Source organism: Scardinius erythrophthalmus (assembly GCF_964197995.2).
Source record: "Scardinius erythrophthalmus genome assembly, chromosome: 7".
Lineage (NCBI taxonomy): Eukaryota > Metazoa > Chordata > Actinopteri > Cypriniformes > Leuciscidae > Scardinius > Scardinius erythrophthalmus.
In genome coordinates, this window is record NC_138227.1 from 11,868,764 (window position 1) to 11,894,331 (window position 25,568).

Sequence of the window (25,568 nt, forward strand, 5' to 3'; positions counted from 1 at the left end):
ACTAATATTACCTGAATTAAACCTTGAAACAGAACATTATATTGTTTCAGTTATTGCTTCCTCAAAGTTAAAAACATTAAATGGAAAGTTTCATATTTGGCCAGACAGTTTTAGAGGAACATCAAATGTATGAAGTAATTCAGAAACCGCTCTGTAGAAATCAGTCAGTTTGTGAAATGAATAAAACCACAAACAATACTGCAGTAAGTAAAAACTGTGTGAAACTCCGTAAAACGTGATTTTTATTAGAATCGTATATACGAGTCTCAATCCTTCCCATTACTGGCTCAGTTGTAGTCAATAATGGATTCAATGAAAGGTCAAAACACCTTCTTTTTTTAAATCAAATATAGGTGAACTGCTTCACATTTCCTAGTGTAACATAACCTTTAAATAATTATTTAGGAGAATATTAGGTTTATATATGTTTAACTTAATTTAACTTCCAAGAAGTCTCAGATTTCCCAGAATACCTCAGACCGAGAAACAGTAGGTGGTTTGGGTTAAGAGAACATTTGTCTTAAAAAAGGAAAAAGATACTTTAATTAAGCTTTGATCCTGGAAAGGTTATACATGCGGAGGCGTCTAAAATCAGAAAGAAAAAACCACTGATCGCTCATAATGCAGATTGTGGTTTTATTCCATTACAGCCATTACGGCAAGCGCATGAGAGCACGTTAAAAAAAGAAAGAACAAAGAGAGCCTGTAGTTTCTGTTTTCGTTAAATAGGAAGTTGCAGCAGACGTATGAAGCAGACTGTACCTACAATGTCATCTTCTGCTGTTAGCCCGCAGTGTCTGGAAAAAGATTTTACTCATTGTGGTTCCTTCTATCTCCATCACATGCGGCTCAAAAAAACCCACAAGCCCTAGTCTAACATCCTCCAGTAGACATACATGTGTGAGAGAGGTTTTATCTCCTCCCCTTTCTGTCTCAAAAATTCATCTCTTCTCCATCCACTCAGCGCGAAGTGCAGTGGCCGAACCTGCTCTCACAAGGTCACTTTTGATCATCTCCGGGCAGCAAGCAGTCTTGAAGTGCATGATACCCTCTTCATGTCTGAGAAAGTCTTTTCTCCAAGGTCACGTGGGACTGAAGCTGGACTTGAGGAGGTTTTGGGGCTGAGGTTGTAAAGTTTCACTGCTGAGATTTGGTGGAAACTGGTGGAGAACATTTTATCATTCGTTGTGTTGATTTGCAGGTGAGATTCTCTCATTTTTCTGGGCTGGTTTCAACACAAGAACTTGTAATGGAGAGTGTGTGTGTGTGTGTGTGTGTGTGTGTGTGTGTGTGTGTGTGTGTGTGTGTGTGTGTGTGTGTGTGTGTGTGTAAATGAGATCAAATCAGAGGGTGGACATGCTTGCTTGTTTCCTCTGCTATAGATAGTAACTCTACCAATGCAGTTGTCAGAGACTTGATCCTAGTAGCTTAAAATGTTTACAACACTTGGATGCCAGCAAGCAATGGCCGTCATTTTACCGTCTCGGTTAACTGTAGACCCGATATAGTCCGGCTTATAACCCACTTCTAGACAAAATAACCTTGAATTTGGTAACGTCGTTTTTGCCAAAAAAACTTGCGAGATGTATGAAATTCCATCATGTAATCAAAGCCAACAGAGATTACAAGGTGTTTGGTTTAGTTCCTTTGACATGTTCTATGTGTAGCCGATGCGTTGATGACTAGTCTATTCTTGGGATATAGTTAGACGTCTATTAAATGTTCACTGACAGCCCAAATTTTGCCTCGTTTTAGCCTAGATGTCAAGGGTGTGTTTGGACGGCTTTTGGATGTCTTTTAAATGCAAAATTGCTTGGGGACCCACTTGATAAAGAGATTTGAAAGTACATTTTTGTTCATTCTATCATACAAAAAAACAGTGTTTAATAAATTGCATTGTGGCAAAGCAAGCTAACTTGCTAAATTTTGGGAGATACTAATACCTTCAAAAAGGTTATATTGTTGACGGTTATTTTGATCCTTATGATATCACTAAACTACGAGGTGTGTCTTTGAATTCAATGCTGGTGTTTCTATAAATATCTACTTTCAATTGCCACTTACAAAATTGTGCGGTAACGGTTGACATTTCTCTTTTCTTTGAAGAGTTCTTGAAAGAATGTTAACGTAATTATGATTAGTCATCAATGGAACAGTCCTGGAAAGGGGACAAAATATGATGGTAAGAGGGTTGATACACAGTTTGGATACATAATATAAAGTCTTCTAATGTATGTTTAATGTATTATTAAAAAGCCTTGAAGTTGTGTCTCCAGGCTCTGTCTCAACCCTGTATCATTACATAAAAATGTGCATCTTCAGAAAAGAAAAATGAAAACTGTCAACAACCCTGTTATCATAATAATAATCACATTTTTAAACTGTCATCATAACATCATCATCCTTTCAAGAAATGAACTTTTTTTTGTTGATCTAACCAAATTTGTTACCATCATATATGTAGAATGAATAAAGACAAAATGCTATTTCCATATTATTTTCCAAAAAGTGCATCCTTGGAAAACACAAATGACGGCCATTTTGTAGCATGAGTGGAGTGCACAGCTCCAAATCCCCAAAGTTTTTTTTAAATATAAAGTGCTTAACATGGTTAAAAAAAAAAATGCAGACTAGTCTGATTTTTTAGTGTGATCAACAATCTCCTTAGTGCATGACCCATGGTGGTTTCTGACGTCATACGTCTGTGTATTGATTTAAAAGCACAATATGTAAGATTTTTGGACTTAAAATATTTTGTTGACTTGTGTACTTAAATTATCCCAAATGTTTCCAACAATGTTTAAATTGAGTGAAATCAGCTATTTTAACCAGTAATGTCCCGTGTCCCATACCCTCGATTTCTGGTTTTACTTCCACATAAACCGTGAGAGAGACGTTTTAATACATTATGTGTTTTGTTGAATCTCTTGTTTTCTTGATTTACCGCGAGTAACATGTTTAAGAGTAACAAATAACACTACATTGTCAAGTGGCTAACATAGCAAAATCAGAAAGAGCTTTATAAAACAGCATTTTATCCACCATACAATGTTTTAAAATGACTTGCATGCCTTTATCAACATCAAGTCATCCAGCTTTTATTAATATGATATTCTAATATCGATCTAGCTTACTGACGTGTGCAACAAGTAAGGGTTAATGCCCGACGAGCTGTCCATTGTCAGGTATTAATGGATGACGGCGAGGCGTGAACCGTCCGATGCGCAGCAGAGGAACGAAGTCCATTATTAATGGCCGTTAATACCTGACAATGGACACCTCGAACGGCTGTTTTATCAGAATGAAATTAAATAATGAAAATTTAAGTGATCAAACGTAACTGTAACAACATTCAAGTTTAGGGAAGGAGGAGGCAAACGTTGAACGTAACTTTAATCGTAAAATACGCATAAACAACCAAATAAAAGCAGCAGCAGCGGCCGACTGCGGCATATAAGCATAGTAAAAAAAAAGCAACCTAAAATGTCCCAGTCTCTCGGCGCCACCCTGCTTCCCTGCCGCCCTGCTTCCCTGCTGCTTTCTGCCTGAGTACCATCAGATTGCTTTTCATTGGCTGGTGAGGTAAAGACGACACCTCCCATGATTCCACGCTCATTCACGGCGTCATCAAGCTACGCCTTTGCTATTGTTGAATTAGCGACAAAACTTAACATACTGCGCCTTTAACAGAAGTTATAACTGAAATGACAAAAACATTGACATTGATGATGTAAGGTGAAGACACTGGAGGCACAGTTAGTTTTTTTTCCTGCACTTACATCATTTTCCTGCAGATTCAGTGTGTGTTTGCCTCAGGATGGGAGTTGGTTGGGGAGCGATTATGCCATTCAGAGGAGCTGACAGGAGCTCTAGCCCACCGCTCTTCTTTCCAGACCTCCAGCCTGAATCTCAACAGCTCTCAGGGGCGATCATTAAACCTGTAATTACCATAGCAAAACAAGAATAAAGCAGTGTAAACACATTATGTAAGCTACGGGAAAGGAAGTGGACAGGAACTCTCCATTAAAGTAGATTATGCGTTTATCAATACTGTACAGTAACGGCTGACAGAAGAATCCAGAGCTGTCCCTTCCTTCCTTTCTGGACAAAAGCCAGGAAAATAACATACCCAGATTTTGAATAATACTATCGCTAACAAACAGTTGTTAGAACATCCCTAACAGTTATTTATAAAAAGTCACTAATGCTAACGTTGCAGCATTACTTTTACTCTCATGGACTTTTGCTTTAATGAACACGCAATTTGATAGTAAAAACATGCAGTGTTTTTCCTTTAAGGGAACACTAAATGTGAACTGTTTGTAATATTTTTCAGCAGCTGTGTGAAGTGCACTTGATTGTATTGAATGTGCACTTGTAGTGAACTTCAAATATTAAAAGTATATTTAAAAAAACTGCAGATGATATAATATTAATGAAATAAAAGTCCACTTACAGTAAGTGCACTTTGCTATAATGGAATTTAAAGTTTTACTTTAAAGTACATTTTAAAAGTTTGCTATGTTTTAATAAACTTTTGTAGCTCTTGTTGACTAAACAAAGTACTTAATAGTTTTGACGGTAGTGTGTTATTACAGGTTCATATATTTTAATGCAATTGTAAAATTACATTTGTAGTTAAATAACATGAAATTAAGTGTGCAAAAAAAATGACATTCAAGTATTCAGTATATTATTTCTGTAATAAATCCTCTTAAAAAAAACTCTTAAGTGTTATTTTCCACAAGTGACTGGAGTCAGTAAGAACACAATGTGATTCATTACTCACTTTATCTGTAATGGGATTTTCATGTCAAACATTCTGAACTTGGAAGATTTTATAGTAGGCTAAAGCTGTGATTTTCCTTGCTGGACTTCTTTGGAACAGTCCATTTTGTGGTTTGAATCATATGATTTTGGTTTCAATTCATTTATTGGCCTGTGACCATATTTGTAATCTCTCATGAAAACATTGTCATATTTAAGCCTCAGAGATTCAGAGATACACGGCAGATGTTGGGGTGGGGTTCGGTGGTTGTTGTCCTTTAATACGTCTGCAGTTTGTCAGTTTCTGTTTGGTGACGCGTGATCTTCAACCACAAGTGTTATTTCTAAAGGGAACACCACATTTCTCACTTAGTCAGTGACGTAAATACGATTAAAAAAAAAAAAACCCTTGACTTATTTTCAGCAAAACAGTCTGACATATTATGAAATGACAGTATAATTTGCATAGACTTCAAAGCAAATTAATCACAGCACATCCTCTTCATCGCTTACAACCTTCAGGACTCAGTATCGTCACTCGCAGCAGAGCTGAGGCTGTGTCTGATGCAGCTTACATTTTTAATGTATTGTATGGGGGACTGTTGTGTATTTGCTGGTTCAATCTAATTCTACCTCTAAAAGTCTTCTTTGAAGCTTTGAGAGTGTGTGCTCAGGTTACCCAGCTATTGATTTTTTCCTCTGTTTTGCTCGGGTAGGGTTAAGTGCACACATTGCTTAAAACCCGTCGGTCAGTTAGACCTGAATTGAATTTGAGTGTGACGCACTGCTGGTAGGACAATCTCTATAGCAGCTAATGCTGTTAGGACGCCTGTGTTTGATACTGGCAACAGATTTAGGAGGCCATTAAGATCTCAAGGTCTCAGATCGAGGTCTGTGAATACACTGCATTTTTAAAAAGCTCTTTGGAAATGAAATGTTTTACAGGTCTTTGTTTGCAGCCAAATATCAGGCTACTCTTTCTTAAAAAAAAAAAAAAAAAAAAAAAGCTTTACTTGCAGATAATATAAATTAAATCAATGCCACTTAAGTGTCCTTAAACACATGACCCTTTTATGTCAGTCAGTATACAGTTTTAAAAAGTTTTAAATCATTGTTTTATTAATATTTTGTTGTGCTTTAAAACATATTTTGTTGTGTTGACTAACATACTAAAGCACATTAGTATGTTATTTCATATTGCTATTTAAGTTAATATATTTTAAATGTATTAAATAGCAATTGCATCATTACAAATGTATACTTACAAATAGGCATTTAAATACATGATATGCAAGTTTCAATAGAACTGATCTTAAAGTATATTTTAGTTTATCATAAATTCTTGTACATTCAACAGTACTTTAAATTTAAATTTGGCTTAAAAGCTTTAGAGTGCTTTCTGGCCCACTTAAGTATAAGTCTTAAGTACAATTTCTAAATATGTAATTTAATAATTGAATTGTCTTTGAAATAGGCTAAATAATCTAAATTTAAACTATAATACACTGTCATTTAATTGCAATTAACAGGCAATTAGGTGTATGAAAACATTACATTCAGTTCACACTTAAAACTACACTATGCTCATAGTGTATTTTGCGGAAGAACGTTGTTTTGGTTGTGCTTTGGCTCTACGTGACTGTGCGGATGAATATGGTTATCCTACTGCTCATAAAACATTCTCTACTAGGCTTAAGAGATATAACCAAAGCCACTAGAAGGCAAGCCTGCAACCTTTAGCCAAAGAAAAGTAACAATGCTAACGGTGCTATGTGTCGGTACGCAGGGAAAGAGACCAGAGGCTGTTTTTTTGGTGAATGGATAAAATGAGAAAAGGCTTCACTAGGCTGAATAATCTGCTTTTGTGAGGAAATATCTAATCATTTAATGAACTGACTGCCTGTCCACTACTCTTCAACATGTTTTACGCTAAACAATACTTTTTTGGGGGAACGATATGTAGATTTTACTGTGATAAAGTTATTTTATAAGAAAAGGCAGAGTAGGGAATGCCGCAACAGAAGACTCATTTAAGAAGTTGCGTACTTCCTCTGCAGTAACACTGCAAAATTTGCGGCATTACCACAGAGGAAATACACAACTTCCTTACTTGAGTGAAAGTACAGATACTACTGGTCATATATTACTCCGTTACAAGTAAAAGTTGTAAAGACTGATTATTACTTAAGTAAAAGTTGTTTTTAAAAGTACTTAAGCATCAAAAGTGAATGTCAATGCATTGTTTTATTATTGTTGCATTGTTGTGTTTAATACTTACAGTACCTTATGCCTCTGAATCTATGCCTGCCTGCCCTCATATCAATATCACATGTATTTCTAGAACACAGTTCCAGTAGTGGGATTGAATGTGAGAGTGAATAAGACACTCAATAACGTCCACAATGGTTTCGGACATCCAAATGGCTGTTCCACTTTTATGAATGTGTTAGCCATACTGTTATCTATAAGCTAGTGTGCTCCAAAAAAAAAAATTGCATTTAGAAGACCAAACCAAGCACTGAAAATGAAAATCATATTGATGTCAGAATCCAACGCCAGATTGACATTAATCTCCAACATTGGACAGACATTGTATTGTGGTTGAAAGGAAAATCGTGTCAACGCGACTTTGATTTCCAACCAAAATGCAACCCCTGCAACCAAAATCATCCCCTAACTGACGTTACTACTTTCTACTCAAGGACCTTGACAGAAATGTAGTGGAGTAAAAAGTAAGATATTTGTCTTTCAAATGTAGTGAAGCTAAAGTAAAATGTTTCCAGAAAAAATAATCCTCAAGTAAAGTACAGATACTCAAGTAAATGTACTTTGTTACTGTCCACCATGTGATGAATACTGAATGATATTGTATATTGTAGAAAGTCAAAAATACAGATGTTTTCTTTCTTTGGCTTTTAGGTTTTACCAGTTATGATAAGACTGCATGCATGTATATGATGCTGATATTATGCATTTTAATGAATAAAGAGAAAATGAATAATTTAATTATAAATACTGTGTAATGCTGTATGTTGTTTAATTAAAATAAAAAATAGTGTTCTTTCTTTCGCTGCCAGGTTAGACTTGTATTGTAATGATTTTTGACTGCCGTATGCCTAATGATGATATAATGCTTTTTAATGAATGACTGTAAAAAAAGCATAATTTAATAAATTATACATGCATTCAATTACAATTAAGTTTTTAGTGCAATCTTAAAGGTAGGTTTATGCACCCTGCTGTGACGAGTACTTAAATAGAGATATTTGCACTCTTTTTTCCGCAGTAAAATATATTTTACAAACAATGCAGTCCTGTTGTACCTTCACTAGTGATATAACACCAAATATACAGTAGAACATTTATTCACAAGACCAACACAAGAAACAACTGTAACTGGCTGTCATAAAACTTTGAACGGCGGGTACTGCTACTGAGGTGCTTCATGTGATCCAAGTTAGCCATTACGCTTTCTCCAGTGGTAAGGGATTCAGACCCTCGCATCTCCCTATAAGACAATCTCAGATTTTACCAGTTTAGATGGAAAGGATCTCAAGCTGACTAGCTGAAGATGCTACCGTAGCTTTACCTATTAATAGACACGGTACTTACTTGAAAATAAATTCCAGCACAGCGCTAGAACAACTATAATGAAATGAGCCTTCACAGTAGATAATGCTTAACAATTAACTCTCTGAGAGAGCAACATATGGCAATTTATCTGTTCAATAAAATAACTAAATAACAACACTGAGTAATAAGAAACACCGCGCATCACCTTTACAACATTTCAAATGGGTGAGGTTCAAGATTTCCCCCAACATTCCCCCAGGTACTAGTACCTATAGCAGTTATGGCTCATTTGGGCTCAAGACACAATTTCAAAAACCTTTCATTTAAGTTATACGTGAATTTTGATCAATACCCGTTCTTGTCTCAGGACTTTGATGAACTTTTTTGATCCACTTCAGATGTTGACTGCTGTATAGGTTGGAATTTTAAACCTTTGTCACCCCTTTTTCTTGGAAATAAAATGGATGCCACACAAGGAAACGGGTTTTCACAAGACACACAGATAGGCGTATCCTGATGCTTTAGGTGAAATTACTTTTCCTTAATCACTGACGTTTTCAGATTTGGGCTTTTTTTGTGACAAATTGCAGAAGACATTTGGGGAACAAATAAAACTCCCTAAAGTACCTTAAATTATTTGAATCAGTTTATATGATTCTTGATTTTAGACATCACATTTATGTTCTTAGCACATGCCTACTAACATTACACAAATCACATTACTAGTACAGGCAGCTGAAAGTATTTGCTTTCCTGTGCAGAAACTGGGCCCATGATGAGTGGTTGTTTGCTCATGTTTGCTGGTCCATGTCAAATGAGCCCACCTCATTTTCCCACCACTGTCTAGTTTTGGTCTGACATTTAGACTAGCATGACCTTTCGTCAACATACCACTGGTTTCAAAGACGGGGCTTAGATTAAGCCAGGAGTAGGCTTTGGCTAAATTAGGACATTTAAGTTTTTTTTTTTTTTTTTTTTTTTTAAACGTGCCTTAGAAAAAAAAACATTACTGGAGTGCATCTTGTGACAAAACAATTTCAAAGATATTTTAAGATATGTCAGTGCAATTTCCTTAAATATAAGACTGCTCAAATATGCATTTTAGTCTGGGACTATAGGCTTAAGGCTTGTCTGTGAAATCGGGCAGTAGCGATCAGGAGTCCAAACAGTGAATCTGGTGTTTCAAACAGTTGGCTTCATCTGAGGAATTATTCATGTCTGAAGCTGAAATGAAACAAGATGAGTTATGCATCAAAGTTTAATATTAAAGATTAAGGGTATAATCAGTATCAGTATGAGCAATACTAGTAGTGATGCTTGTCTATCAGGATATCTACAAAAACAGGATATTAGTAGTGCAAGTGAAGCTATAAGTATTTTTCCTGGTGTATAAATAAAGGTCCTGAAAAGGTCCTTTATTTATATATTTATTTATTTATTTATTTATTTTTTACTGTGGTTGAGCTGTGTGCTTTTCTCACTGGTCTTGCACTGAAGAGCACGAATTGAAGAGCTGCAAACCCTTCATGTGGAGACCGGCAGCTGTGTAAGTCGGCAACAGTATCTTGAATTGAATTCGAGCAGAGACTGGCAGGAAGTGAAAAGACTGTCCACATGTTAAAAGCAAGCTGAGCAATAGCATTTAAGATGGACTCAAAGGAATATAAGGGACATGCAGGTAGTGCTGAATGTCTAGCTGTGACATAGCCTAATTTAAGCAGCAGAGACATGATCCTTAGACATTTTAAAATGCTATAGGCTACTGTATGAATGACATCTTTACCCTTTGGGGTCGCGTCGGCGCGTTTTTTTCTTTTTTTTTTCACACATAGCAGCAAAATAGACTTAAAATAGCCTACTTCGTCATTTATGGTCATACAGACTTAAGAAATATGAAAAAGTTAACTGTTAAATGTCTACTTTTTTATGTGTCCACTTACAATCGAAACAAAACATTGTGGTTTTGTAAAATAAAGAAAATAAACAGGATTGCTTTCTGCCACTCCATCTCCGTGAACTTTTTTTCTGGTGCACGTCTCTAAACTTAACCAAAACTCAGCGAATACTAGTCACACAGGTAAGAGCAATTAAATTATCTAATTCAAAACGAAAACAAATATTCTCTGTTAAATGCAATCTGTAGGAAAAGATTGAGATGTCAGTCGTTCTCATGCCAACTCATTACTCATTAGCAGATCTGCTAATGTGAACAACGCCCATGACGCCAGTTGAGAGCGAACTATGCAAAAGATCTCAGGCAATCCACGCAAAACCTGTGAACGCCCACAAAACACAAGTTTTATCAGACTCATGAACTTTACGTCGTCTTGCGAGTCGCGACGCTGTGAGGAATAATAATAGCATAACTGTATTATAATCCTGGAAAATTTTACCTCAGAAATGCTGGTTCGTTTCGAGGTGCAACGTATCCGAGGATTGTGAATAGTAAGTTCTTTATTCTTAAGTGCTTTGTTCTAATCCCAATACAGTGTATGTAAACCGCAAAAAGACTCTTTAAATATGTAACGGTCACTTTGTCGTTACAACATCTAGTAGTTTAGCTTTTCCCAAATGATATTGCTATACTGAGATGAGTAAACATCGACTGAAATATGCTGAAATAAAAGGTCTTTGTATAAGTAACGTAGCCTATTAAACTGCAAATTAACATTTATGCCCTATATTAATATATCATAAAAATGACATGTTACAGACGAAATATGAACGTTTAGACAAGATTTTGTTACTAGTTTTGGATAGATTCTAAAGTTTTTACAGTAAAATAGAATACTGTCACATCAAATAAACTTTTGTTCGCCAATTCTGCTCATATGTTAAATAGCCTATAGTATGTTTTGTCAAAAGTAAAGTAGGCCTATATTGAATTATCAACTAAGATGATATTATAGTGTGTGTTTCAATTCAAACTAATGAATCCTTAACTTTGTACATGATGAAATGTTTGCTTTTTACACAGAAAGATTGCACTTGAAATATTGTTAAAATTTTAATTGATTTACACGTGAAAACTATTTAATAAAATCGCAAAAAAACAAAAAAAAAACAAAGGTTGATGTAAACAAAATCTTTATAGGTTTTATAAATAGGTCTTAAAATCTTAATAAGCCTTCTCATTAAATTATTTATTATTGTGTTTTATTAGTGACAAATTTGGGGAGAGGATAAATATTCCAAAACTTCCTGAAAATACAGTATGAGAATTAACTGCACAATTAGGCTACTAGAAATGTTTACCTTGGATATTAAGCCTATACGGTATGGCTATACCTCGCATTCTTTTCTTGTGGTTCACTCTCAGTGACATACTTGACTGAAAGGTTTTTTCAATACCGGGCGGTGCCAAATCGATACTTTTAAAATAGTACCGGTCTAAACGGTGCTTGAACCGATACTTAAAAAAAGAAAAAAAGAGAGCCTCAAAACGATGGTGAATGAAATTAAAGAACGGCTTTTTTTATCAAAAAAAAAAAAGTTTTATTAACTTTTTTAAAGTAAATATATAAATATAAGTAGTAAAGTAAAAATAAATAAATAAAATTAAATATAGGCTATATATAAATACAAAACTAAAAAAACTATAACAAATTCACAATAAAAACTAAGCAACCTAACCTAAATACAAAATTTATAACACTAAAGTAGAAGGCCTAATAACAGCAAAGTAGTCTGTATTCTTGGTATGCTACAAACCAGCTTTAAATTTCAGCAATTCTTTTATGTAACATGATATTATTTAGATATTTTTAATTTAAATGACTATTATTATCATAATTAGAAGAGACAAGCATTATTTCTGCCATCTGTAGCCTGAAAATCATTGCCCGTCCTTTGGTTTGTATAATAGTAACATATACAACTACATTTGTATTAGACAATGTCGAAATAAAGTCACTTTTCAGAGTTTTGCATTCACATTACTGCACACACATTACCGCGGGATGGCGGGTGTTCATTTCATAAACATGTGGACAATGGTAGCTTATTTAATGTATAAATGAATGCATGTCCAAAAAAACGGGTAATGTCATACTTTGTAGTAGTGTTATCGTGGCATAATAATCTGTTTGGTTCTAAAATGTATTACCTGAATGAAATGAAATCAAATGGATCATCCTGGAATCATTCATTCACAGACAGCTTACGAAGATGTTCAACCTCATATTTTTCAACTATAGTTGACCTCAAGGACCTCATATTTTTGCCAGCGATGAAGATCTTTATTATAATAAAGATCTTAATTGCTGGCAAGATATGATGCATTTGCAGATTTGCTTTCACTTGACTGTACTGTAGATCCACGGCCACTTCATCTAATGCTCTTGATGTTCTTAAATCTTCTTACGACTACGAGTCGAGTGTGAATTGAAAGCACTTCAGATGATTCAGTGCGTGCAGGAAACCGAACTTCGGTCCTGGAGGGCCACTGTCCTACAGAGTTTAGCTTCAACCCTAATCAAACACACCTGAACAAGCTAATCAAGGTCCCTCAGGATTACTAGAAAATTACAGGCAGGTGATTTTTTTAGGGTTGGAGGAGCTAAACTCTGTAGGACAGTGGCCCTCCAGGACCGAAGTTGCCCATCCCTGGAACAGATCATTCAAACTGATTCACGAACAACTTAGACAGATCAACTTGTTTGATGAAGACTTTGAACAGAATCGACTCAAAATAATGATTAATTTGTGAATTGAGCATCATTCATGCCCAGAAAAAAGATACAGTGCGCTAGGTATAAACTACGCATTTGACAACATACTGCATTAAAATAAAGTAACGAGAGGAACATTGCCCAACATAACGAAGTAAAAGTTTTTTTTTTTTTTTCATTAGAAATGTACTCGAGTTAAAGTAAAAGTACCCACATGTAAATCTACTCTTAAAAGTACAATTTTACCAAAAAAAAAAAAAAAAAAAAACCTCAAGTAAATGTAACTAAGTAAATGTAGGCTACTTCGTTACTACCCACCTCTGCCGGTTGGTTCCATATCGGTGCCCGGTTTCGGTCCCCAACCCTAATGTACATAGGCCTACATGTTGCTCACATATGATGGTAGCCCTGTTTGTGCTGAATAGAGTGTAATGACACGTTTGCCATTAATATGTTTATAAGCAACTGAAAAAAAAACACAAATGTCAGGGCATGTCAAAACATTTCAAGAACCCGCAAAAAACACTTTAAGGGTTAAGAGATAAAGTGTATGGCTCATCACTCATGTTAATGGAGAAAATACATGGCATGTGTGCAGCATTTGAACAGATGTAAAGGCTCTGCTGACAAATATTGATGATGTCAAAGATCTGAGCAGGCGTCTGGAAACTTTAAAAAAAAACATATTGAGGTTTAAATCTATTATAAACCCACTCAGTCCAGGCACATTTCACAAAACTTTTCTTTCCCTGCCGGTACAAAAGAGCACGTTTGCTCAACCGTGAAATTAGGTTTAACACCAAGCGTGACATTTTGCCTTTAAAATCAACAACATATCATAAAATATATAGCAAACAGACAAGGAAAGAATGCTGGTCCCAGAGTTAACAGATTACTTTCATCCTGTCTGGGTAATTATGCAATATTTGAGTGTTTATATCCAAGCATATATGAAACCTCTATTGAGTAGCCTACAATAATTTCAGAGTAATATTTTTGTTTTGTTTAATTCTCCATCATAATCATGGCACATGCAGCTAGTTGTACTGGGGATGTTTTTAATTCATTTCAATTACCTTTCAATAAATCATTGCTGTTTGTTTTGGCTGCTTAAACATTGCACCTTGACTTAGTAAAAAGTAACAGGATGTATGTTGTTCCGTTCTCACTGAAACCACAGACATTCTGCAATTTGCAGCAAACACAATTCTGTTATCATCAATTGGAGATTTTTAAGAACATTTCTGGTTACGCGTGCCTGATAACCAATATAAATGATCTCATTTATGAACGAGTAGTTAATGAGCACATGTAGTCTGTCACCCTTTCAATAGATTCATTTTTCATCCCTGTCATTGCAATTAAAATTACCACCTGAAAGTAATTACTTACAGAGAGGACCTTTTTAAACATCACTATTGTGCACCATGACAACATCTGCATCAATAATCAACAGCAACAACGTCTAGCCGAGGTTAACCGCATCACAGCTAAATGAGAGCTAAAATAAAAATAAAAAATAATCTTAAAGGTCAGTGGTCTACCACTATTTCACACGTACTAAAAGTACTGATCAGTATCTGTCATGCAAACTGAAAAGTAGTTGTACTGAATAAAGGTGTTGGCTTTTTGCACAATTACCTGGATTGGTGAGTCTTTGTACAACATATAGATTATATGTTTCTCTTTAATGTCAATTTTAAAATGTTGGACCCCCGAACCCCTAGACTATATCGGGGGTCGTAACAAGTATGTTTTAATGATGCTTATTAAACTAACAACACTAAATGCAGCCACTAGGCTATTTTGTAATGTTGTAAATTCAGGTACTGGTACCTTAATGGGTGTATCCCATTAAGGGGATTATATCCATCAATGTATTTGTGGTGGTTACAACCATTATTAAGGACATCACACACCCTTGTCATAGCCTGTTCCAGCTTCTTCCATCGGGCAGGCGTTTTCGGTCAACCCGCCTCCGCACAAACAGATTAAAAAACAGTTTTTTTCCGACAGCAATAATATTACTGAACTGTGATACTGCCATGTTGGACAATATTTAGCAACTGTTGATAATATGACATTTCTGAGTGCAATTCTTGCTGCTATATAGGTATGCAATAATATTAGTATTAGTACCATTGTATTTATTATGGACATGCCAATTAACAAATATCATGAATATATTTGAAATGTTTATTATGAGACAGTTTCTTAGCTTTTATATTGTATTTATTATTGTTAAGCTTACTAATATATTTATTAACTAATCCATTTTATTATGCATTCATTTATCAATTGCTTTGTTAACTACTTGTGTTGTTTATTTATTTTATTTTTTATTTTTTTCCTTTTAAATGCGCTGTGGGGATGTCGCAAATGTAATTTCATTGTTTTACAATGACAATAAAGTACTTCACTTCACTTCACTTCACTACAAAGGTCTGACTACAAATAATACAGTTAAACTATGCAACAGTAAATTATGCAAGGACTGTGGTCAATTTAGCTATTTATACCAGTATAAACAATTTCCCATTGAATTGAGATTCAAATTAATTCAGATTCAATTTATGAATCTGAACTAAAAACAAGGGTTCAAGGAGGTAGATTTTCTGATGTAGAATTGTGTTTTTGTTCGGTGGTTTTAGCTCAATGTATTCTATAACCAAAAGATTCACATTTTTCTGAAAGCAATTTGTGATTATCAGATGGTTGATAACTTCAGATATGCCTGAATGTATTTTTCAGAGAAATAATATAAATGTATGTGTATAATTTGCTGTAATTGGTAATACAAAAATTAGAAGCATTGCGTGTAGTGGTGGTCAGATCGAGGCTACAGTTTGAAGCAAACGTGACTTTTTTACTTTTTTTAAAGTAAAATCTTTCAAATGCAATTATCTAATCATCTAATAAGATTATCAAGTGTCTATATGTTCTTTTATCAATAGTCAGGGTTTGTTTTGTTTGTTCACTTGAAAGCCCACAGCTTGTTCATTGGTTCTCAGTGACTCCTCGTGATTAATGGGTTGACAGAGATCATCGCCCCCAGCGGTGAACCATTGAAATTTCGAAGTGTTTCGAAACAGTTATGACGTAATGAAGCCTCGTTTACTGAAATCACGTGACTCTGGCAGTTTGATACACGCTTCGAACCATTGAATTGGAATAAAAGATTCGTAAAGGTTTTAAAGCTTGATGAAGCAGTGTTTTGAAATTGCTATCACTAATTGCATGTAGAGTTCACTATCCAATTGATTAAATTGAAGCTTTCTTTGTGCACACAGATTATGATGAACGCAATATCCAACGCTAGCAACTCATCATGTGTGTTCATGAACCCGTCGGCAGGTCCCCTGCTGATGACCATCTATATCATCGCCTTCATCCTGGGACTGCTGTTCATCCTGGTAACCATTGGTCCCATCATTCAGCAGATCTGCAGAAAGAACGTTCTAGGGATCTACCTTCTCGGCCTGTCTGTCTCGGATCTCCTGTACGTCCTTACCATGCCTCTGTGGATCTATTATTTAAGCAACAACCACAAATGGACCCTTGGCCAGGGACTCTGTAGTCTGGCTGGCTTCTTTTACTACTCCAACCTGTACATTAGCATCTATATCCTCTGCTGCATCTCCATCGATCGCTGCCTGGCCATCACCTTCCCTCTGCGAGTCAAAGCCTTCCGCCGCCAGCGCTACGCCTGGATCATCTGTGGGCTGGTCTACATTTTTGTCATGGCCTTGCACTGTTTGGTGCTGTACCTGGACAGGCTGCCAGATCCGCTGGGCGACAGCGACCAGAGGTGCTACGAAACCTTCCCCATGACAAAACCCATCGCGATATTCAACCTGATACGGGTCGGAATTGGTTTCCTCTTGCCGCTGGCGGTCATCACGGTCTGCTACTGGTTAATCGCATCCAAGGTGCAGCAAAGTAGAGGGGTTCATGAGCAAGGCAAGCGCAAAGTCAGACTTTTGTCAATGGGAGTCATTGGCATTTTCTTGTTCTGCTTTGCACCGTACCACATCCTACTGATGATACGGTCCATCGCTTTCTTTTCTGTGGGAGATAAACAAAGCTGCTTCTTTGAGCAAGCGATGCACTTACCCTTCACTTGCTCCCTTGCACTATCCAGCCTGAACAGCGTGGTGGACCCAGTGCTCTATGTTTTGGCAAGTAACGGAGTGAGGGAGGACATGAGGTTGTTCTGTTGGAAAACCAAGCAGAGTCAAGCAACAAGATGCAGTATTGTTGATTCCAAGTGGAGGACAAGAGTAAACAACTTGAGTTAAAACCTGACAGTATTGTATATTTGTGCACACTGTTTTTGCACCCATGCAGGAATTGTGTAAATCAGTTACCAGCACAAAATCGCCCAAACTGCTTGTGCTTGCAATACAGGTACAATCTTGTGGATGGGTTCTGAGTGTTAAGTTTGTTGAGGGACGACAAACTTGATCTGGCGTACTTTTCTGGAACTCCACCACTGCGACTTTTTAACATGCTGAAAGGCGCTCGACTACACTAGATTATAATGCTTTTCTTTATCGTTCGATGAATAACTGCTGACATGACGGCAACGCTTGCATTCTGCAGGTGGTTTTAGGTTAAAAAAAGCACCAAGATTTGTTAATAAAGCTCATCTATAATAAGCCTAGTTTACATAGAACTCAATGACATGTACTGACAATACTGATGTTGCAGCGTTTTAGTGCATTTAGCACCTGTTTAAACTGGATTGTGGTGATAATGCTGTTTTTGTGCTAAAATACTGTGTGCAAAAGGGATTGTTTAGTGAATTAGCCACTCTATGCAAGTGTTATAATAATAATAATAATAATTCATTAAAAAAATGTATATAGCGCTTTTCTCTGAACTCATTTGTGATATGGCTGCTGGCTGATTGAGGGTTTAGGGGCTACAGGTGTTGTAGTCGAGACCAGCTCATTTGTGTCAGTCAGTTGCATAAAGATAGTCACTACCCAGACAGCGGCCAGTGTCGGCCCAGATCCGGCCCACATTCGGACCGTGTCGAATCCACCTGTACCAGATGTGGGCCGACACTATGTTGCTGTGTTAAGACTGAGTCAGACCAACTAGCAGTTAGCCAAGGGGTAATTGTTTGGGTTCAAATTAGATCAATCTACCTGTTTAAGTAACTTACTTAAAGTTATGACCAGTCTTAAATAAAAAAAATACAGATCACTCTAAATTGTAATTTAGACACATGCATGTTCTATAAAGCTACTTAAAGTTATGACCAGTCTTAAATAAAAAAAATACAGATCACTCTAAATTGTAATTTAGACACATGCATTTTCTATAAAGCTGCTTTGAAACAATATGTATTGTGAAAAATGCTATAAATAAATGTGACTTGAATTAAACATAGGCTACTGGGGGGTGGGATATATGCCTCGCACTCAGCACACATAAAGCTTGCCGCAAAGCACTGGCAAAAGTAGCCTAATGATTATAATGTCATGGGGAAAAAATAGCAAGGAGACATTTTAATTGTTTATTAATAAACTAGTGTTTTTTGAGTCTGTGTTGGCTGGAAAAATTGAAGATGATGATGCTGACTCATGACTTGTCATCTCTGCAGTATAGTGAACGCGCCACGTGCCTATAGAGAGAAATGCACCTTTTAATGGATTACATAATCAAACTTTTTGTTTAGAATTGGTTTGTTTAAAAGTAGACATATTTTAAGCTTCTATAGGCTTATCCTCATGTCTGTGAGGCAAGTATCCTATAAGCTGAGTTTCGGTTCATTTGTGACGCGCTTCGGTAGGCCTACTTCTTGCAGTTGAAGACGGATCAACTTTCTGCTCTCACGTTTATTCTGTGTGCTGTTAAGTGCTTCGTCAGGTTTGTCATGTTGCCAGTCTTCGCAGCAATTGTCTTGTCGCAAATATTGCATCACACGCTGCTGGCATTGAATCTGGTGAAACATAGCCACACTTTTGATATTTTCCATCTATGGGGGTTGGGACGCTTACACACACACACACACACTACAGCCTCACGTGCCAGCCAATCATGCTGCATGCTTATTGGCTCACTGACGTTAACGAGATTAACTCCTTAGGTATCTAAATCTAACGAAAAATAAGACATGTTTCGATACTCGATAGTATCAGGCAATTTGGTCGGTACCTGAAAACTATCGAACTCGAATCCCAGCCCTAACATCGGCTGTACACGGCTGTATTGCAGTGCAATGTGGGATAGAATGAGTGCACTCGATTACGTCCACTATGGTTACGGTCACCAGTGCAAATGGCTGTCCCTATAGGGGGTGATTTTGGATTCAGCCCAAGACTAAATTTTCATGGTCTTGGTCTTGTCATGGACTTGGGATCATGTGGACTCATGTGTCTTGACTTGGACTCAACTCTCTTCTGGTCTCAGTCCTGACTTCAAATTAACTGGTCTTGACCAAAACACTGCTGTCTGCGTTTTCTTTTCTTTTTTTAAAGACTCAGTTTTGTCTATTAGTGTCAAAAAAGATAGGAATAATTACTTCACTGTTATATCTTAGATGGGGTATATGTTTACAAATTATGGATTTGCAGTGAAACAGGACCTAGATCTCTGTCTTTTAAGCACCCTTGAATCACTTGAACTTTCTGTTTGAGAGCCGTATTCAGCCCAAGTGTTGTTGTTGTGGGATAAAGCCTTGTTTGTCCTGTTTAATTCACAGACGACTCCCTGTAACTTACCGTTAATTTATAATTTAATGTAAATTATAATTGTATTTTTTAATATACAGTTAATTTATGCGCTTTGATGGACTTCCAAATACATACATTCACTCATCAAGCTTGGAAGAGCCAGGACATTGTTTAATTTAACTCCGATTGTATTCGTCTGAAAGAAGAATGTCATATACACTTAGAATGGCTTCAGGGCGAGTAAATCACGGGCTAATTTGAATTTTTGGGTGAACAATCCCTTCAAATAAGATTTAGCCATTAAATATTTAATCTGAATGTTAAAAAACAACCTGTTGCAATGTAAGCAATTTCGATGCACAGCATGTTGCTACCCTCTTCTTTTATACACTATGCTCAACAAATTTTTAAGCTAATGTAACTTACCATTAACACAAAGAAAAACAGTAAATTATAAAATAAAACAATTGCTCTGATTCTGACTCTCATGACACATTTACTGCTCTGTAAATAAAGGTAAAACGATTAGCGTTTCCATTCAAGGGGTGGGATCATCTACAGACATCTTAATCACGATGCTTTCTGCTCTCACGTTTATTCTGTGCGCTGTTAAGTGCTTCGTCAGGTTTGTCATGTTGCCAGTCTTCGCAGCAATTGTCTTGTCGCAAATATTGCATCACACGCTGCTGGCATTGAATCTGGTGAAACATAGCCACACTTTTGATATTTTCCGAGCGACACAGTGTTCTTGAGCGCTGATGAGGAGGAGAGTTTGCGTAGCATCTCTAACCAGTATCGCCCACAATACACTTTGTTCAGTTTTGTTCTCCCACCTTCTGCTAGCGTGATTGCCTCTTTAGATGAGCAGCTCTCATGTGACTGCAGTCTTCTGCAAGTCTGTGAGCCAGAGTGGCCTTCTGCTCTACTGTAAAATGCCTCAGACCAACTGAATGGAGTGATTTTGGATTGCGAGCGAAGCAATGAATTGCAGCTTTGAGTACCTGATCTGCAGCCTGAATGGTTTAAATGACTACTCACTTTCACCTATCGCACCAGACGCCGTCGTGCCTTTCAAGGAAGATGAAAATGGGATGATATCAAAACTTACTTGTTTGTGCTGTCATCTGCATATATGGGCCATAACATTTCTGCAAGATTCACTTAAGGAAAGAAATCCACATTCTTTCATTATAATATACGTATTGCATCACAACTGAACTAATTTGCTATTCTGCATTGCACAATGAAGCTGCTACTGAGGTCTCACCACAGCAGGAAGTCTGCAGGGATTTAGACGAGAACAGCACAGAACACTGTGTCTGCTTTCCTCCACTCGAGCAATTGATTCGCAGAATTTCGCACCCTCCTGAAAGCAGACAACAGATGGAGGTGAGAGAGCACGTACATGTGGGAGGCGCAACCTGGCATAGCATCAAAATGCAAATAATAAATTAAAAACTAAGGGTTGAATCTCACGAAAACATGTCTGGGTCACATTTTCAGCGCCCTTTGGCTAGCGTTACATTGTATGATCATGCTCTTACTCATGCAAATGCTTTTAAAACAATCAAGCGCGACAAGACAAAAGACAACACGCATTCTGTGAATGTCCTGACACTTGTCTATGTGACACACACACACACACACACACACACACCGCACAGAAAGACGCGTGCACCAGTATTGTGTGCACAGACATTGAGCCAGAATCGAATTCTCTTTCACACTTGAAACTAATAACACACACAATTATGCCTAAAATGTCAGTTTTGTCAAGTAGCCTACCCTCATAAGAGCAGTCTTAAAGGAGAACTCCGGTCAATTTTAACATTGAGCTCATTTTTTTGTAAATTTGGAGTGCTGTCAATACAGAGAACAACGGCAAAAATCGGTGTTGCCTACACCGAGTTATTCTATTTTTAAAATTTGCACCCTGTTGACTTCAATGGGGCAAGTACTAAACCTGCTTTTAGCCTCTTAACATCCTTGATGTGTCATTACAAGTGCACAGGTCATGTGAGTGATTCCTTCAGAGTGATCACGAGTGAATCTGACTGCAGTAGATTTGAAAGATATTAATAAAAATGATGTTATTTCAGCCAGCGCACATACCTGTATTTTCTTCCTGTTTTCGGTTGAAGTCCACAGTAATCGATTGTCGAGTTCACACGCATAGGTTTAGTACCTATGATCACGCGCGTGAACTCGACAATCGATTACTATGGACTTCGACCAAAAACAGGATGTAAACAGAGGTATGAGCACTGGCTGAATTAACTTCATTTTTATTAATATCTCTAACATCTACTGCAGTCAGATTCACCCGTGTTCACTCGGAATCACTCACATTTTCTGGGCACTTGTAATGACACATCAAGGATGTTAAGAGGCTAAAAAGCAGGCTTACTACTTGCCCCATTGAAGTCAATAGGGTGCAAATTTTAAAAATAGAATAACTCTGTGTAGGCAACACCGATTTTTGTCGTTGTTCTCTGTATTGACAGCACTCCAAATGTACAAAAAAATGAGCTCAATGTTAAAATTGACCGGAGTTCTCCTTTAATCAATGAACAAATGTAACAGATAATGACTCACTGCTCTTGACTAAACAAATTTTGTAGCTTTAATAGGGATTGATATATATTTAATTTATAATGTATGCAGAGCAGACTGTTTATTTTAGTTAAGTTCACAACGTAATTTCTGGAGGAGTAAACCCATCTAATCTTTCAATTAACTGCTGGAGCATATAAGCAGCCGCTCACCTTGCTCTGGCATCAGCTGTTTTGGCATCCATACACATCCCCGACTCCACCAACATAATTTAGGCATCTTGCTACCATACTCGCCATCCAAGCATTAGTAGTCCCACTGGGGGGTATATCTAAGCTTGTTGAAGCTGCTTCCTCGAGCCCCTCCACTGCCAAATACACTTAACCTTATTAGCTTAAAGGTTACATGGGCAAAGGAACTCGTGAATTCAATTTATGTATATTTCCTACTTGTTAGTTAGGAAGTTCACATGTAAATATGACGTTTATTATGGGTTTATGTGAGGATTGTTTTAAGTTCACTTAAATTAAAAGTTGTTATATATTTTTGAAGCCTAATAAATGTTCAAATTGATAGCTTTCATTTAAACTGTAATATTGAATGGTTATAATTAATGTTTAAAATTGAGGAAATAAATGTATTTCATTGAGACATCAGTAGATGTATTAATATCAGTAATGCTGATCTTCATTCATAAAAAGATGCCATTAAACAAGGATTTAAAATATACTGTAATGATGTTGTTTCTACATTAATTTGGAGATACTGTGAAATTATTACATTATAAAATATATTTAAAAAGTTAATGTTTTTAATCGTGATTAATCATATAAAAAAGTGTGATTATTAGTTATACAGTATATATATATATATATATATATATATATATATATATATATATATATATATATGAGAGGTGGGATGATTAGGTGAAAAGCTGTAAAGAAAGAAATAAAACCACTTGAACTATTTAAATTAGCCTTCAAGAATTTATTCAACACATTCAATGACATTCTGAGAGATAATCTAACTATTATTCATGTGGCATCACCACAGAGCTTGGAATGACCTTTTGGACTGAGAACCTCAAAGGGACATCTCAGGCCACACCAAGTGAAATTTATGGATCCAAAAATAAGAAAAGAGGTTGTCAGGGTTGTTGCAGTTGGGATTATACACCTCATTATAATTCTTTCAACAAGTCAACCTCTGTGTTTTTAATGTGCCTGGTGAGACAAAGGGATTTTGGAATACATTAGTGACTCTAAATGAGACACCAGAGATCAAATTTGTCTTCAGAATAACCCAACTTTTTACGCATGCAGGCCAAGGAGTATTTGATATGGGATTGACAATTTATTATGCAGCAACAAGCAACAAAGGTGAAATGTTTGAGTAAGTCTCATTCATCACAACAGGCATTTGTTGAATGTCTTAACATCACGAAGAGTCTACATCAGAATATAAAATAGCAATTCAATGCGTTTTTGATTTATAATTTTTGATTATATTGATTGCTGAATTTTGCTAAAACATTTTTGATCTGAATTAGCATTTTGCAGACAGTAACAGGTTTAAATATCGCAGACAAAACATTAAAGCTGGTAACAAATTTAGCTTACCATGCTTCCTGTGAAAACAGCAAAATTAGTAACAGACCTCTGCACATGATGTTCCATTAAAAATGGGAATTTTTAAAAGCCACTGGCTCATTTCTATATGATCACGTATCTTAGTAGAATAATCTCTAGCATAAAACGGAATTCCGGTCTGAGCACCCTATTAGTCAAAATGACAAGGAAATGTGAGGCAGAATGTCATAGCCTGCTCTTTTATATAAAATGAAAGTGAATTGGGACAGACATCCTGTCAGCCAAAGCTGGGCCATGTGTGGTAATGTAGGCAAAGCATGGATGACGGCAAACAACATGAGGGATAATTGTTGGTTGAAGGGGTGTGGCCCAGATCAGTCCAGTGATCATGTGGCCCAAATCAGGCTTGTGACCATAGGGCCACATTTGAATTGAGATGTTTTTAAAGGATACCAAGATATTTTCTTGTTAGAAAGATACATTTCAGCACACATACTGATAATAATTTATAATAAATGCATGATTGATTTACAGAATAATCAAGGCAGATGACTGATTTACTTAAAGTCCCCTTGTAGGCAATCTTTTTGTCCCTTAAAACCCAAAATGACATATTTAAACATGTTTTCCTGTGAAAACTCATGTCTAATAATAGCTTGAATGTAATTCTAGACCCTTGCTTCATTTAGTATCCGTGGATTCATGAATATGCAACTCAACTCATACAGGGTCGTGTACAAGTAGATGTATCAGAATAGTAATGTGTTATTTCTCTCAAAATCATAGAACACATGATGGGAATTAATATTAGCCTTTTGCTTGACTACGTCATTTTAATCTGCTTAAAGGAACCACAAGAAACGGAAAAAATCTCTGGCACAAGAGCTTTTTCGTTCCATTCCAGCTTTTCCTGAAGCATTTTTCTGCTACTTGGTAATCGTTGACCCAGTGACACCTATTTCTGGCAGGTTAGAAAAATGGGTCTCGAAGACACACAAGCTCTTGGTAAGAGGGAGCAAAATGTTCCCATCAAACAAATCACATCATATGAGTTGTGATGAAATGTCACAGTGGCAACGCATATAAAACATGAAGATTTTAAATCCTTCAGACCATTAAAGAGCAATTCACACCAAAATTTAAGTACTGTCATCATTATGTCTTTCCAAACCCGTATGCATTTTCTTTTTATTTCTTTTTGCAGAAGATAATTTTTTTTCCAATTCAATAAAAGTCAATGGCATCCAGTGTTGTTTTGGACCCCATTGACTTTCATTGTATGAACAAAACATTATTCTTTAAAATAACTTTTGTGTTCCAAAATGCCGAATAAAGTCATACAGGTCCGGAATGACTTGAGGGTGAGCTAATGATGACAGAATTTAAATTATTGTGATTTAGTTGGGAAATAATAGAATTTTAACTATTCCTTTGAAAAGAACAAATTTGGTTGTTAATTTTAATCAACAAAAGCTAAATTGCTACTGATCGTGACAGGCAGTGATTATCATGCATGCGTTTTTGTATGGAAAAGACAGCTCTATAAATGTGAGATCTCTGCCGCAGCATTTAAAAAAGCACAGTTTTTACTTGCAAAGATTGTGCAATCTGCTAAACACATACATACAGTAGCCTATACAGCATTGAAAATTTCACTTGGCTCAATCTGAGGAGGCCTGTGCATGACGGATCTGCCTTTATTGACAGTGTATTTGAATGTGACCGAAATG

At 36.4% G+C, this 25,568-nt stretch overlaps 1 protein-coding gene across 1 annotated transcript; it reads left to right on the forward strand.

The window, feature by feature from the left end:
- Positions 1-962: 962 nt before the first annotated feature.
- gpr184 (G protein-coupled receptor 184) lies at positions 963-17,882 on the forward strand. The gene is made up of 2 exons (XM_081371351.1): positions 963-1,201; positions 16,301-17,882. Exon 2 carries the CDS (start codon positions 16,304-16,306, stop codon positions 17,306-17,308), a length of 1,005 nt encoding a protein of 334 aa, XP_081227477.1. The 5' UTR covers positions 963-1,201; positions 16,301-16,303; the 3' UTR covers positions 17,309-17,882.
- Positions 17,883-25,568: the final 7,686 nt, after the last annotated feature.

Excerpts from the sequence above, each read along its gene's own strand:
- gpr184 (XM_081371351.1), top strand. The coding sequence starts at position 16,304 with ATGATGAACGCAATATCCAACGCTAGCAACTCATCATGTGTGTTCATG.